At 52.8% G+C, this 14579-nt stretch overlaps 1 protein-coding gene across 2 annotated transcripts in view; it reads right to left on the bottom strand.

Moving 5' to 3' along the window:
- The window catches only part of LOC110555861 (NADPH--cytochrome P450 reductase), a 47166-nt gene that overhangs the window by 940 nt on the left and 31647 nt on the right, over window positions 1-14579 (bottom strand). For both annotated transcript variants that reach the window (XM_021649334.2, XM_060382208.1), the window contains exons 3-13: window positions 6456-6504; window positions 4707-4835; window positions 3906-4055; window positions 3329-3453; window positions 3122-3211; window positions 2619-2717; window positions 1687-1803; window positions 1482-1600; window positions 711-892; window positions 467-616; window positions 70-340 (exon numbers count right to left, since the gene is read on the bottom strand). In XM_021649334.2, coding sequence (XP_021505009.2) covers window positions 70-340; window positions 467-616; window positions 711-892; window positions 1482-1600; window positions 1687-1803; window positions 2619-2717; window positions 3122-3211; window positions 3329-3453; window positions 3906-4055; window positions 4707-4835; window positions 6456-6504 — 1481 coding nt within the window. The remainder of the gene's footprint in view (window positions 1-69; window positions 341-466; window positions 617-710; window positions 893-1481; window positions 1601-1686; window positions 1804-2618; window positions 2718-3121; window positions 3212-3328; window positions 3454-3905; window positions 4056-4706; window positions 4836-6455; window positions 6505-14579) is intronic.

Here is a 14579-nt window from a genome sequence, read left to right as displayed (position 1 = left end):
GAGGCTGTGCTGAAAGGGAGCTCTCTGGCCTGGCCTGGCTGAGCACAGAACCAGAGCCTCATGGCTTACCTTGCTCCCGAAGCCAGGCTCGCTCCTGGATGAAGCCCATAAAGGGGGCAATCCCAGTGCCAGGGCCCACCATGATGACTGGTGTGGTGGACTTGAAAGGCAGGCGGAACTGAGATTTGCGCACGAACATGGGTACCAGGGCCCGGTGGCCATTTTCTTCTGCTGGTTCCTTGGCCCGAAGCCAGCTGGTGGCCACCCCCTTGTTCACTCGTCCAGACTTAGCTTCATACTCGACAGCCACAGCACAGATGTGCACGGAGTTGGGGTGGACCTGGAGGAAGGACTGGTGTGAGCCTGGCCTCAACCCCCTAGAAGCCTTTCCTCAGCGGCTCTCCTTGCCGTCTCCAGAGTCCACCGCCCTGCGTGGGGCCTCCCTGGCAGAGCTGGTGCCTTTCACCTTAGAGGATGAGGCGATGGAGTAGTAGCGGGCCTGCAGCCGAGGCAGCAGCTCGCACAGGTGGTCGATGGGTGGCCGCAGCGATGGGTAGTCTTGGAGAATGGCTAAGATGTGCCTCCGGGCCTCCACCACCCAGCTCAGGTACAGCTCCTGAGGAGACAGGGCGGGAAGGTGTGGGCAGCCGGGAGACTGGGGAGAGGTGTGGATACACGGCATGCGGGGAGGCAGAGGGTGCAGGGCTCACCTTGCCCTCGCCTGAGGATGACGCCATCTTGTGCAGGTGCTCCTGCTCCGAGGGCTCCGAGGCGTACTGCGCCAACTCATAGAGCACATTGGTGCGTGGTGGGTTGGTGATGTCCAGGTAGTAGGTCAGGGCTGTGCGGTAGGTGGTGGGGCAGGGGAATGGATGCTTCTTGTTGGACTCCTCTGCAGCAGGGAAGATAAATAGGATTGGGGTGAAGTCACCCCCCGGGGTAGGGTGGAGTGGATGGAGGGTAGGGACACTGCAGGCCTTTGTAGCAGGAAGCTGGCATCCCAGCCTGCTCTCTGTTGCCACTTAGACACTGTGTCAAGGCTCAGGCTTTCTCCAGACTTGAACTTCAGGCCAGGCAGGAAGTGCCCATTGTAGGCTGCCAGGCCTTAGAGGCAGTATGGGGGGGGGGGCAGGAGGCAGTGTAGCCAGCTTGAACAGAAACCAGCTCCTGGTTCATGTGTTCTGACTGGGGGTCACTGAGGGCAAAGGCAGGACCATGGTGGGTACAAGATGCTGTGTCCACAGTGAAAGGCCCCAAAATTCGGCAGCATCCAGCACCTCTCCAGGAGGCTGTGCCGGCTGCGTGGCTTCCTAGCTGCCTGGGAAGCAGGGCTGGCCCTGCCTCCTGGCCGCAGGTGTCCACTATGACCTCTACACGTGGAGATGGTGTCTTGGGGGCTCGAGCCGTTAGCACCTGGGCCACAGACCACAGCAGAAGCTCAGCCTTCAGGCCTAGACACCGCCCTGGATTCTAGAACTCACCATCGAGATTGTTCAGAGACATGACGACATCCAGGTCAGCCCCCAGGATCTCCCCAATCTGGTTGACCAGGGTTGAATCATTGGCTGGGTAAACAGCCACGTGATCTCCAGACTCATACCTAGATAGAGGTGCAAGGCTCAGGAGGAAGCCAGCAGCTGACTCAGTGCCAGGCTTGCCCCAGGAGAGATGGGAGGCAGCAGGTACCTGATCTTGGAGTCTGAGATGTCCAATTCCAGGTGCATTAGATGCCGCTCAGTGCCCTGGTTCAGCTTCCGGTTGGTGGTGACAGCAGCCAGGAATGGATTCTTGGCATCGAAGGGGCTGATGGAAAGAAAGAAGATCAAGTGATTGGCTTGTGACCTGCTTATACTAAACACTGTGAACAAGAGCTGGTGGAGGTGGGGGTGGGGGAGGCTCTGACCCATCAAGGGTAATGAGGGAGCCAAACTGAATATGGCTGTCTCAGCCCTGTAAGTGCAACGAGGTGGGCAGTGCAAGGGGACACAGGCATGAAAGCGGGCCCTAAGGAGCGTGTACGACCCTCTGCGCTCTGCCTCAGGAGTCCTGGCCACAAGGCGGAAGCTACCTAGGCCCTGCCTATCTGCAGAGCACTTGGCTTTCCAATCACATTCAGAGACCACAGCGTGGCTAGAAGGGACAGGTGGAGGGGTCTGCCCCAAGCAGGACTGACTCAGTGTGAGCAGGATGTCTGGGAGGCTCCAGCGTGAATCTGGGCAGCACCCAGATGAGGAACTTGGACTTTGGATCTGATTTCCTCCAGTCCTGTGTGCTGAGACTGCAGGTCTGTGCTACCATGCCCAGTTTATACAGTCCTGGGGATGGAACCCAGGGCCCTACACATAAGCAAGCACTCACACATGCCCGATGGCGGTGGATCCTAAGGAAAGGAAGGGGACTTTCTGCCCAAGTCTGACCTGCCAGGGCATGGCTCCCAAGGCCTGGGTGGGGGGTACCACCTGTCCCTTGGGCATCCTGTGCCCTTCTGGACAGTGGACATGAAAGCATGGCACCCGCACTGTGCTCACTCACTGAGTCTAGAGGGGCACACATCTACCTGGGATGGGGATACACAAGGGGCCCCAGAGCTGTCTGCCCCACTTTCTTCCCCTACTCACGGTTTCTGGTTCTCATAGCTCTTCAGGCGGCCCATCTCACCCGTGTAAACTTTGGTGGTGTCCATGTCTTCATGGACCACGAGCTCATACTGGCGAATGCTAGGAATGGGAAACCAAGGCTGGGGTCAGGGTTGGGAGGATCGAAGCTTCAGGGTCAGCCATAGAGAAAAAGCTTCAACTACAGAGGGACACAGGTACAAGACGTATGACCGTAGGATGCAGGGGACCCTGAAGCGGACCTACAGAAGCACAAGGCAGGAGAAGGGCTGAGGTTGACCCCCAAGAACCTGAGAGAACTAGCTGGCCCTGACGCACAGGAAGGAGGGAAGCCAGCGTTTTGGCAATGCTACGGAACAGTAAGGGAGACCCCACCTCGCCCCCTCACCTTCAGGGAGCCCCTTCCTTTGAAACAAGGATCTCCCAGCTCCTATGCCGGAGCTGTGGCCACCACACCATGCTGTGTCCCTAGGGCCACCCAGCCCCAGCTGTGGCCCTCCACGTACCTCGACTCCTCCCCAGTGGCTTCCACCCCGAAGAACTCGCACACGGCTGGCCAGAACTGCTCTCTCCATGTGATGAAATCCTCTTCCAAGCTGGAGAGAGGAGAGGGTTAGCAAGCCTGCTCTTACTCTTGTGGCTAACTCTGCTAGGGCAAAGAGGGTGGCCCAAAAGCCAGGTGGGGACCTGTGCAACTGGGGTGGGGCACTTACTTGCCATCATCATCACCAAGGCCCAACTCAAAGATGCGCTGGGCGCCGAGCTGCTCCAGCCGCTGGTCCACATACTTGCCCATGGCGTTGAAGTGCTCATAGGTTTTGTTCCCCAGCCCGAACACCTGTGTGGGCAGCAGGGGAGGCTCTGAGGTCAGGACTGCAGACCACCGGGTGGGATCTGATGTCCTTGGGGGCACTGTACCCTACATTGGGAGCCTGTAGCACTGTGGGCACTGGCAGGAGCCAATGGCTTTATTTAGGGGACCTGCAGTTTACGGTGGCTCTTTATAACCAGCTCTGACATCTCAAACCCAAGTAGCCAGCTTAGCTGGAAGCTCCAATCCAATTTAGAGTTTTGGCCTCTTGTCCAGTAACTAACGTTTCCAGGGATCACCCAGCAACGTGGGATGCTGTATGGGAGACTCCAGCAGAGTAGGGACCAGGCCCTCTGCTGGAAGCCGCTGCGCTACAAAACCATAGAGGAACAGAAGAGGCAGCTTGTAAAGGAGAATCCTAGGGTTCTGGAGAGCTGCCAGAGGCCAGCATGTGCCCGCAGGATTCTGTAGAGACTCACAGCAAACTTGACCCCAGTGAGATCCACATCAGTCTCCTGCAGCCAGTCATAGAAGTCCTGGGCGTTGTCAGTGGGGTCGCCCTCACCATAGGTGGCCATGCAGAAGACTACCAGGGATTTGTCGATCTCAGGCAGGCTGCTCAGGTCGGCCTAGAGAGACAGGGGTGTCACCACTGTGGCCTGAGCCCGCAGCTGCTGATAAACAGAACAGCAGGTGAGAAAGCCTCTCACGAATTTAAATGGAGACGGAAGAAGACCCCTGTGGAGGGAGAGTGGATGGGTGGAAGGGAAGGATCGGGCATTCAGGGGAGGGAGACTCTGAGAGAAGGTACACCATACTGGACATCTCTTCAGTTGGGCAGTGCTTGTGTGCACACTGCCAATAGCCTTACATGAGAGCCAAAGAGGTGACTCCAAGGCCATCTGCTCCCTCCCTTCTACCCCTGGCTGGTGACAGTTTGGTGCCCTGCACAGAGCCACTCTTAGGGATGGAGGCAGACAGTAAACAGGCAGGCAATCATGCCCCTGGCCCTTGCCCTTAAGGACATGGCTGGGTCTGTCATATCCTACACTGGCTTAAGAGGAACAACAAGGCAGGATGACCATCCCGGCTTATGGATAGGATATGGGACTCCGTTGCCCCTAACCACAGACTCTCACCAAATTCTCAGCCTTGCCCCCTCTTCCGTCGGCTTTAACGTGCCTCCACATAAGGCAGACTTAGAGCTCTTTGAGATGACCCCATCCAGCACCTTCCAGAGACAGGGAAGAGGCAGCGTGGGACGCACAGAGCTCACTCACCAAGTCATAGTCTTCGGGGTCGGCGGACATGCCCCGCATCCCATAGCGATGGGCATCCTTGGACAGCCGGTTAGCAAACTCCTCAGCGGTTCCCGTCTGGGAGCCATAGAATACGATAATGTTCCTTCCCTGGGGAGGAGGCAGACACACAGGGTCAGTAAGGGGCCTAGGACAGAGCAGCCTTTGAATTCCAGGAGACACAGGACAAGCGGACACAGGCCTGGCAAGCGGAGCCCTCGTAAGGGCCCTCTCTCCTGGCCCAGTTCTTATCTGAGATCTGGGGGTCATAGATGCTAGGATGAATGAGGACAGACATCACCTGAAAGACTCCAGCTGGAGTCCAAGTAAATCTCATGCATAGCACTGAAGCTCCTACCCTGGAAAAAACACAACCTAACATAGAGTATAAAAAAGGACGGTGACTGATAAAATACAGATAACAGCCCTCCTTCTTGCTTTACGTATGTTTGTATTTACCCACAGGCAGTGAATGGGATCCTTTGGTGTCTGTGGGGTTTCATGATCCCCATTCACACATAGGATAACAAATTCTGCTGGAGCTAAAGTCTCTTGTAATAACACAATGAGGTTGAGGCTGGAAAGATGGCTCAGTGGCTAAAGGCACTTGCTGCTCTTGCTGAGGAACCTAGTTCAGTTCCTGTACCCATGTGAGATGGCTCACAGCTACCTGTAATTCCACCTTCGGGGATCCAATGGCCTCTGGCCTCAGTGGACACCTACACTCCTGTGCACAGCCCTCCTTTATACACGTAATTTAAATAATAAAATGAAGCCAGGCAGGGGTGGCACACACCTTTATTCCCAGTACTTGGGAGGCAGAGGCAGGTCGATTTCTGAGTTTGTAGGCAGCCTGTTACAGAGTGAGTTCCAGGACAGCAAGGCTACACAGAGAAACCCTGTCTTGACAACCCTTCCCGCCAAAAAAACAAAAACAGATCTTAAAACAGGCATTTTCACAGGAGCTTTATACTTCTCAAACTGTTAACTATACTTCTTTTTGTCTTCGGTGTGTGTGCATCAGGTGTACTCAGGAGCCTTTGGAGGCCAGTTGTATCTGACCCCCTAGAACTGAAGTGACAGACAGATGGTTGGGAGCTACCCATGTGGATGCCGGGAATTAAGCCAGGTCCTGTGCAAGAGCAGTAAACACTCTGAATCACTGAAACATCTCTGGTCCTCTTTTTAAAAAATTTAGGAGTTACTATGGTATTCCAGGTTGGCCTCCATATTTGATTTTCCTGCTTCAGCCTTAGTGCTGGGATTACAGGTATCTATCACCATACCTGGCTTCCAATATACCAGACTTGTATGTGGTACTGGTATGTATGTGTCAGCATGGACCTGTGGATGTCATTCTTCAGGTGCCATCACTGTTTTGGGATTTTTTTTTTTTTTTGAGTCAAGCTCTCTGGTCTGCAGCTACGGGCTATGCTGACCAGTGCATCCCAGGAATGCAGAGTATTGGGGTTACAAGTGCTGCCAGGTCTGGCTCTTTATGTGGGTTCTAGGAATGACTCAAAATGTAAACTCTGATAAGGAAGGATGTGTTCTTTTATCTCAGTTTATTCAAGAAAATTCCAGCAAAAGTAGGGGCCCTTGTGCAGTGGTAAGATGAGGATGCCCTTAGTACTCTGACCTGCTTCGCTCCAACAGCCCTCAGCCCTCGTGTCAGGAAGACTAGTGGTACCCACCAAGGCCAGGTTCTACTAAGCAGAACAGCACTCTCACCGTTTTCTTCATCTTTTCCACGAAGCTGCTCTCTTTGACAGGTGAGGCCCTGAAAAACAAGACAGTCTGATGGGCACAGATACAGCTGTTACAGGATGGGTGTGATAGGCTGTAGCAGTGTGAGAGGCTGTGACAGTCGGTCAGGGACAGCCCACCTGTGCTAGGCCGTAGTGAAGAAGCCAACAGCTGGGACTGTTCTACTTACTCCTCTGTGTGCCTTGAATCATTAATGAGCTTACAGAGGTCAGTCAGTTTCAGGACCGCTCAGGTCTAGCCTGCTGATTTGCTCATGTTCTCCTTCTCAATGTCTGGCTCTTCTCTCCCTCTCCACCTTCTGTCCCTTCTCCTCCTTTGCCTTCACCTCAGGCAAACAAGGCACAAGCTGAAAGATGCTCTAGCTGTAGCCTGAGACACTAAGCCAGTGGGAGACTCTGTCAAAAAGCATGTTTGGGGAGGCAGAGAGCCCAGCAATTAGGTGGGCTTGATCCGCACTCATGAGGACAAGAGTTTGGATGCACAGGATGCCACTCGACAAGCTGGGCGTCCTGTGTACCCTTTCAGCTTTTGTGTGCAAGCTATGGCACTTGAGGTGACTATTGGCCTCTACAAACCTGCATCACATTCAGGGACATGAACACCCATCCTCATACAGACACACACAAATGCATAAGAAAATAGAGACAATTACAGCTGGAATACAGAGTTAATAAAATGTAACTAATAATAATAATAGTAATAAAAAGACAATTAAAATTGAGAAGCCACCACATGTCTTTAATCCCAGCACTCAGGTGGCAGAGGCAGGAGGATCTCTATGGGTTCAAGGCCAGCCTGGGATGGGAGCGAGAGAGACTGGGTAGAGACTGGTGTGACAGAAGGTGTTCCAGAAGAAAACCCCAGCTCCTGAGTCTCTGGCCGGCCAAGCCACAGCCTCCTTATACCCTTGTGAGTGGACACGTGGACTTGATGTCTCCTGGGCTTAGCCTGGCCTTCTTTGACCCTTTCCAACCAACTACCACTGTCCTTCAACACAACATCAGAGCTTCCTCAGAGCAACCCTTCTCTGCCTTCCCACATCATCAAGGGCACTGTCCTTGACAGCACATAGGTCCATGGAGCACTTCCCACCACATATGCAAATCACTTCTCTTGAGAACTGGCTTTAATAACTTGAGGGGAGGTGTCTGTGTGTCTGCCTAGTACTCGGCACACAATTCATGGCTTTCCCAAATGGCTGGTCTCCCACCCAGCATCTGGCAGGCAGAGGTAGCCGGAGGCCTCTGGGGACATTTCTCACTCCCTTCCCATTCTGGGCTGAGAAGCCAGCTTCTGGCTTTTCTCGTAAGACAGATGTTTTTTTTAGGACTCATGTCTCCAGCCCAGGCACGCAGGGCGGGAACGGGCACCATGCCAGGTGCTGAGGGTGGGAACTAGAACATGCCAGTGCCATCTCTGTCTTACAAGGGCCTGTCCTATCCCTGAACTAGAGCCCAGGGGAATCACAGCAGAAGAAGAGAAGCCACATTAGGGATAGAGCTGACTGCAAATCTAGGTCCTGTCACCACATAGGCATGAGACGTCCCAGCCCAAATCTCTGAAGGTCTCGGCTACTTACTGAATTTGACTTCCACAGTGTCTTCTGTGCCCAGTCAGGCACCTGGAACTTGGGTGACACTCAAGAGGACAAAGGTTTTTCTTGGAAAGTGAATAGCTGTTTGGCCCAGTCTGTGATTTCAGATACTCAGCAACCTAAGGTGGCACAGGGCCACAAAGGTACTGGTGCCCAGTGCCAAAGACAGGAAAGGCTGGGCTCCATTCTCAAGAGACTTGAGCAGCAGGCTCCCAAGGGCATGGGATACAGACACATAGCTGGGGTGGACTGCATAGGTCCTGATCTTAGTCTCCTGATATAGGTGAAAGGCCAATCTCCAGGCCAGCTGTCACTGGCCATGGTAAGGGGAGAGCCCTGGACAGGTCTGCCTGGAAACACTCTCCTTGACCCTGGGGTCGAAGACTATGACACTGAGAACTTCCTTTGTCCTCATGTGTGTTGGGGGTGGAGGCAGGTCAACCTTGAGTATCTATCCTCAAACCCTATCCACCTTTGTTCAAACAAGGTCTCTCACTTGCCTGGAGTCCAACGTTCTGGTTAGGGTGACTGGACACCAAGCCCCAGGGAGCTGCCTGTCCAGCGCCTTCCAGCGCTGGGATGCCCAGCACTTTTACACAGGTTCTGAGGATCAAACTCAGAAAGATCCTCATGCTGGTATAGCAGGCGTTTGCTTTACAGAGTCACTTCCCCACCCACCCGAGCACTTGAGGCCCAATGCCTGTCCCTTGATTAGCTTTGCTATGGCCCTGGGGGGACAGGAAGAACTCTCCATCTGCTTCCCTCACTCACGCAGATCTACAGGGGCAGTAGAGTCAGGGGACCCTGTGTTGGGCAACCCCACTATGTCCCAGCCCTTCCTGAGCAGCTCCCCACCAGCTCAAGGAAGCAGGGCCAGTAGCACCAAACTCACAGCAGGCCATTTGACCCTAAGCCCAGAGATCTGCCTCTCCCTTTGGCAATGGATGGCAGAAGCCACGTGCCCCCTGCCCGTGGGCTACCCACACATCTGTACTAGGGCTGGAACTGACCTTCTCAGGGTGGGCTCGTCCGGTGGAGATGAGTACGCACACCCCATGGTGCCCCTGTTCCCAACAGGGGTTAAGGAAAAAGGAGGGTCCCACACTGAGCTCTGCTGCAGCTGGCTGGGAGCCCACAGAAAGGAAGTTCAGCTCTGTCCATTCTCAGTGTGGTGGGGTAGGCTGCTTGAGCGCAGAAACTCCCAAAGTGCCACCAGACATCCCGGAAGTCCTCTCAGAATCCTTCGGCACCTCTGCCTGCCTCTGTCCCCACGAGCCTATGAACTCTGTAACATCTGGCAGCTCCAGCAGGACTCGGAACTGAGACTGCAGCCTCCCATGATCCCCTGCGGCAGGGGTAACACCCCCCCCATGGACTGAGGGAAACAGAGAACCTTTCTACACACAGCCCCACTCAGTTTCCTTGGTAACTGTTTATATCAAAGCCCTGCTCCCCACACCCTCCCCCTTTCCCATTAAGAGAAAAAAAAAAAAAGGATGGAGAACAAAGCTGTCCCAGCCCTGACACAGAGACGTGTGCAGGTTGCAACAATAAGAGCCAAGGCAGCCATCGCTGCTGCCAGACCCCCAAAAGACAACTGGGACCCCATCATCTGGGGACATCTTGAGCACTACAGGGAGATATGTTTTCCCCTCCTGCCCCATGCAGCAGCCGGCACAGGGTTACATACATGCCTTAAGAAATTCCTTTCTCCGTACCCAGGCTCAGACCCCAGAGCACTATGCAGGTGGCAGCTGGCCCAAGTTGTGGGAGCCCAGACACCACATGGCTTTGAAGCAGAGCCTGACCGGTTCCAATCAGCGCCCCCACACCAGCCCTCCACTGGGAGCAGGCGCCTCTGAAGTCAGCTGCAGGCCACCAGAGTGGGCCAAAGAGAAGAAGGGGAGGAGAGGGGCAGGGAAGGCAGAGTCACAGGGTGAACCCAGCTGCCTCAAGAGGGTGCATTTTTTGCCTCTGTCCCAGGCAATGAGGAAAAGCGCTTCTAAAAGCTGAGGCAACTCAAATTTAATTTTCTGTGTGGTAGAACTGATTCCTCCTGGGATCTGCCGAGGGGTGGGGAGGGGGCCCCTGAGAAGCTGCTTTTGAACTTATAGAGCCGGGCTGTCTGGCAACGACTGTCTCCAGGTCACAAGGTAAACAGGCAGAAAGGGGATGACAACGGTGGCAGCAGAAGCAGCACGGCAGATCCCAGGAGTTTCTGCTGTCACCAGGTCTGTGCAGTGCTGAGAGAAAAATGGGTAGCTCTCCACAGGGTCAAGCGCCGCCGAGGGGAGCTGGGAGCTACCCAAGGGCAGGTGGAGGGCTGACAGGGGCCTCAGGCCAAATTCAAGAAAGGGCTGGGTCAGGCAGCAGTGACCATCTCCAATCCCAGCACTCTGGAGGCTAAATCATGAGCACAGAGTTCAAGGCCAGTCTAGACTATAGGTCTTGTTTTCTCAAAAAGCCAAAGATAGCTGGAGGTGTAGCTCAGTGGGCAGAGTAGTTCTCTACCATACACGGAAGCCCAGGGTCCCACCCTTAGTACCACGTAAACTAACAAAGGGATGAATGGGAATACACTGTGATTCCAGCACTCAAAGTTGGAGACAGGAAGACACAGAGACGTGTGCCTTCAACTCCCATTCAGGAGGTGAAGAATGGGAGTTTAATGTCATCCTCTACACAGGTACACAAAAAAGGACAGGCCAGCTTGAGCTAATGAGACAACAAAAGAGGAAAAACAAAAAACCAGGGCCAATGTGCTGGCTAATTTTATCAAGTTGACACAAGCAAATGTCATCTGAAAGGCAGGAACCCCAATTGAGAAAATGCCCCCATTAGATCAGACCGTAGGGAAATTTACAGGGCATTTCCTTAATTAGTGATTGATATGGGAGGGCTCAGTCCACTGTGGGTGGGGCCATCCCTAGGCTGCAGGTTCCTGGGTTCTGTACGAGCTCAGGCTGAGCAAGCCATGAGGAGCAATCCGGTAAGCAGCACTTTACTGTAGGAGGACACTGCATACTCTGCCATCCACCCAGAAGGCTGATTAATAAATAGCCTGGTGAGCTTTTGTGCCATCTGTGTGACAGAGGCCACACCAGATCCACCATAGACCCTTACCATGAGCATGTCAATTATATGGAACCTATCTTTATGAAAGGTGTCACATGGAGTCAAATCTACAGAGCCCATCTTTATGGAAGCTGTCACATGTACTTTCCAAAGAATTTTTATGCAGTCATGTCTTAAGCTTTGAGGTATACATGGGACTGAGTTAACTATCACTAGAAAAGTTTTTCCTGTACCTAAATGTGCCTAAAGCAAACCATTCAGGGTCAGACTCCCTAAGTTTCACTCAACCCTGGCTGCTTAGTGGTGTTGAATCTTTGCTTCCTGTAGATCATTACTCTACTGGCTGCGGTGGCTGGCCTCAGAGACCCCTCCCTGCATTCCCCCATGGCCTCTGCATCAGCTACTTACATTTTCCTCCCTTTTGAGTTCTTGCCGTGGCTTCCCTCAAGGGATTGTGACTCAGGATATGTGAGCTAAATAAACCCTTTTCCTGACAAGTTCCTTTTGGTCATGGGGTTTCATCACGGCAGTAGAAACCCCAACTAAGAGACCAATGAAATGACTTAGTGGGTTAAAATGCTTTTGTTGCATAGCTATCCTGAGACAGATGTGTCAACAGAAAGGGCAAGAAGGGCAGACTTCACTTGATAGGAGGTGGCAGAAGAGGTTCCAGACCTGTGCTTGCAGAGGGGCCCCTTCTAGCCACTTCTGGGGCAGACATTGTGCCCTGCCCGCCCTTTATATGGACAGGTACCTCCTAAGGACCCCTCTCCTCTCCTCTTCTCTCCCTCCCTCCCTCTCTCTCCCTCTCCTTCTTGTTTCAAGACAGGGTTTCTCTGTGTAGCCCTGGCTGTCCTGGAACTCTCTCTGTAGACCAGGCTAGCCTTGAACTCCCAGAGATCCGCCTGCCTTAGTCACCAGAGTGCTGGGATTAAAGACATGTACCACCACAACTGGCTTTCTCTCTCTTAAAAACTATTTTTTTAGATTTATTCATTTTAGTATTTTATGTGTACGAGTGTTTTGCCTGCATTTGTCTGTGCACCATGTGCTCTACCGAGGTCAGAAGATGGCATCAGGTCCCTGGAGACTGTGAGCCACCCAGGTCCTCTGCAAGAGCAGCCAGTGCTCTTAACCATCGAGCCACCCTTCCAGCCGTGCCTTTTTCTTTGAGAAACACATCTGTAATTTTAGCTTTGTGATCACTAGTACAAGGACATAAAAAAGGGTGGCCCTGACTGAAAGTGCAAGAGCCCCCTGATATTCCTCCATCTGCTGAAGAGCCAAGATAAAGACGGACGTAAGAGCTGCCCACAGCCTTGACTCTCGGCAGTGCTGTGATTTCAAAGGAGATCAGATCTCAAAATAAAGGTTGCTTGAGGAAATGAGAGTCTCTGCGGCTTTTCTAAACAAGCCCCAGAGGGGCACCCTTAGCCAAATCCCGACCGTAGGAAACTATGAAACAGCAGGCTGGAGTTCTTTCATCCAAGTATTTCAAGGGAGACAGGAGAATGGATGAAGCCGAGGACTGACATGGAATGGAGGCTGTGTTTAGGAAAAGTTGCCATTCTCAGACAGGCAGCACTGGAGATCTACTACAGCTGGGGGCTAGCCGTGGGTACTGCGGGACGTTGCTGACTGTGATACTGGTTGCGTAACTGTGTATATGTCAAGACTCAACCATGGGGCTGTGGAAGTGACTCAATGGGTATGGCACTTGCTGCCAACCCTGATGATCTGAGTTCAATCCCTGAGACCCGTGTGTATTGTTAAAGAGGGGGCTTAGAACTGGGTGTGTGACTCAGAGGTAAAGCACTTGCTGAGTGTACACCACTCAGAGTTCCATCCCCATCACCAAAAGATGAGAAGAGGGATTTTTATTATATGCAAATTATACCTGAATATATCTGATTCCCTTCCAAGAAGAGAGAGACATACGATGTATTAATCAACTGCAAAAAATGGGGTTTAGATGCTAAATTTTTAAAAAATCCAACCTAAAAAATCTAAAAACAAAGCTCTGATCAGCCAATCAGAGATGAGAACAAATGCTGCCTGGGGAAGAACTACTGCTACCTTGGGGATTGTGAGGGTAGAATTAATTGTGTGATGTCTAAAGCAATGTGAGTGGAGTGATGTCTAAAATGGCTAGTGAGACAACTCACACTCACCACCAAGCCTGATAACTGAGTTCAGTCCCTGGAGCCCACATGGGAAAAGGGGAGAACCAATTCCTGGGACCTGTCCTCTGAGCTCTTGGCAATCAGGGCAGAGTGATGCCTGGCAGTGCCTGGCTTTTACTACACAGGTGCTGGGAACCTGTGTACCCACGATTACACATCAGGCACTGTGGCCCACTGAGTCATCTCCTCACTCTCTTACCTGGGGTTACGGGTGTGTGCCACCAACACCTGGCTTAACTTGTTTTCTTTTAATTGGCCCTTACCCTTTCCCTTAGAACCCCCCTATTCTCTTCTCTTCAGCCATGCCTTATTCCCCATTGTTTCTGATAGTGGGAGAATCTCTGAAATCTGGGGTTTCCTCAATCCATAGTCATAATAGGCCATATGCAATGTTCCAGGAGATCCCCAAACTCTACCCTTCAGACCCTCCTTCTCAAATCTGCTCCAGCCTGGACAGCACAGCCAAGTCCCTCCTATCTACTCCAGGTATCCACAGTTCAACCTCAGATGCTCATTTCTGGAGAGACAGCATCATCTCTCCAGAGACCATATTCTGGAAGGGCTTCTCCAGCCTCCTCCCTGCCCTTGCCTTCACCCCGCCTCCTCCATCACCTGGATGCAGCCACTGTGAAATCAGGATTGGTCATTTTGCTGCTTCCACAGCCCTCTGGTGTCAAGCCCCAACCTGCCCCTTCTAACTGAACTTCCCACATTCCCCCGCCGCTCCCCAAATAAGCCTGTTACCCTAGCATATCCTCCAACTGTGGCTAGACAGTATCATTGCTCCTAAATCTTGTGCTCTGCGTCTGGAGCTAGAGTCATAATGCAAACCTTTCTAGACCCTTTTTCCCCATCGTCAGTCAGAATCTCTCCCCACCTCTTAGGCTCCCTAAGTTTGTGCACCTTTGGTTCCAGTACAGTGTACCCCAGAGGATCTGTGTGCAGGACCGGGACTGCTCTGCTCTGAGGCTTTGGCACAGATGTTTGCAAGTGTGTCCCAAGATTTTCAATAGCACCCACCATCTCCACCCTCTCTTTGTACCAGAGAGGCCTGGGATATGCTCTACACTCCATTTTGTTGTGGGTGCCATTTTGTAGAATTCTCAGCAGGAGTTCTGCCCAGGGTTCAAGGAAAGTTCAGGACAATGTGCCATCTCTCAGTCCCAGGAGGGTGAACTAGTCCAAGTGGCTTCCTGGCACAATGATGCTGACCTGGCCCAGGAAACAGGTACTTCC

This window comes from Meriones unguiculatus, chromosome 4 (genome assembly GCF_030254825.1).
Source record: "Meriones unguiculatus strain TT.TT164.6M chromosome 4, Bangor_MerUng_6.1, whole genome shotgun sequence".
NCBI classification, from domain to species: Eukaryota; Metazoa; Chordata; class Mammalia; order Rodentia; family Muridae; genus Meriones; species Meriones unguiculatus.
Note: the sequence above shows the minus strand (reverse complement) of the source record. Positions and strands in the feature narration are given on the sequence as shown.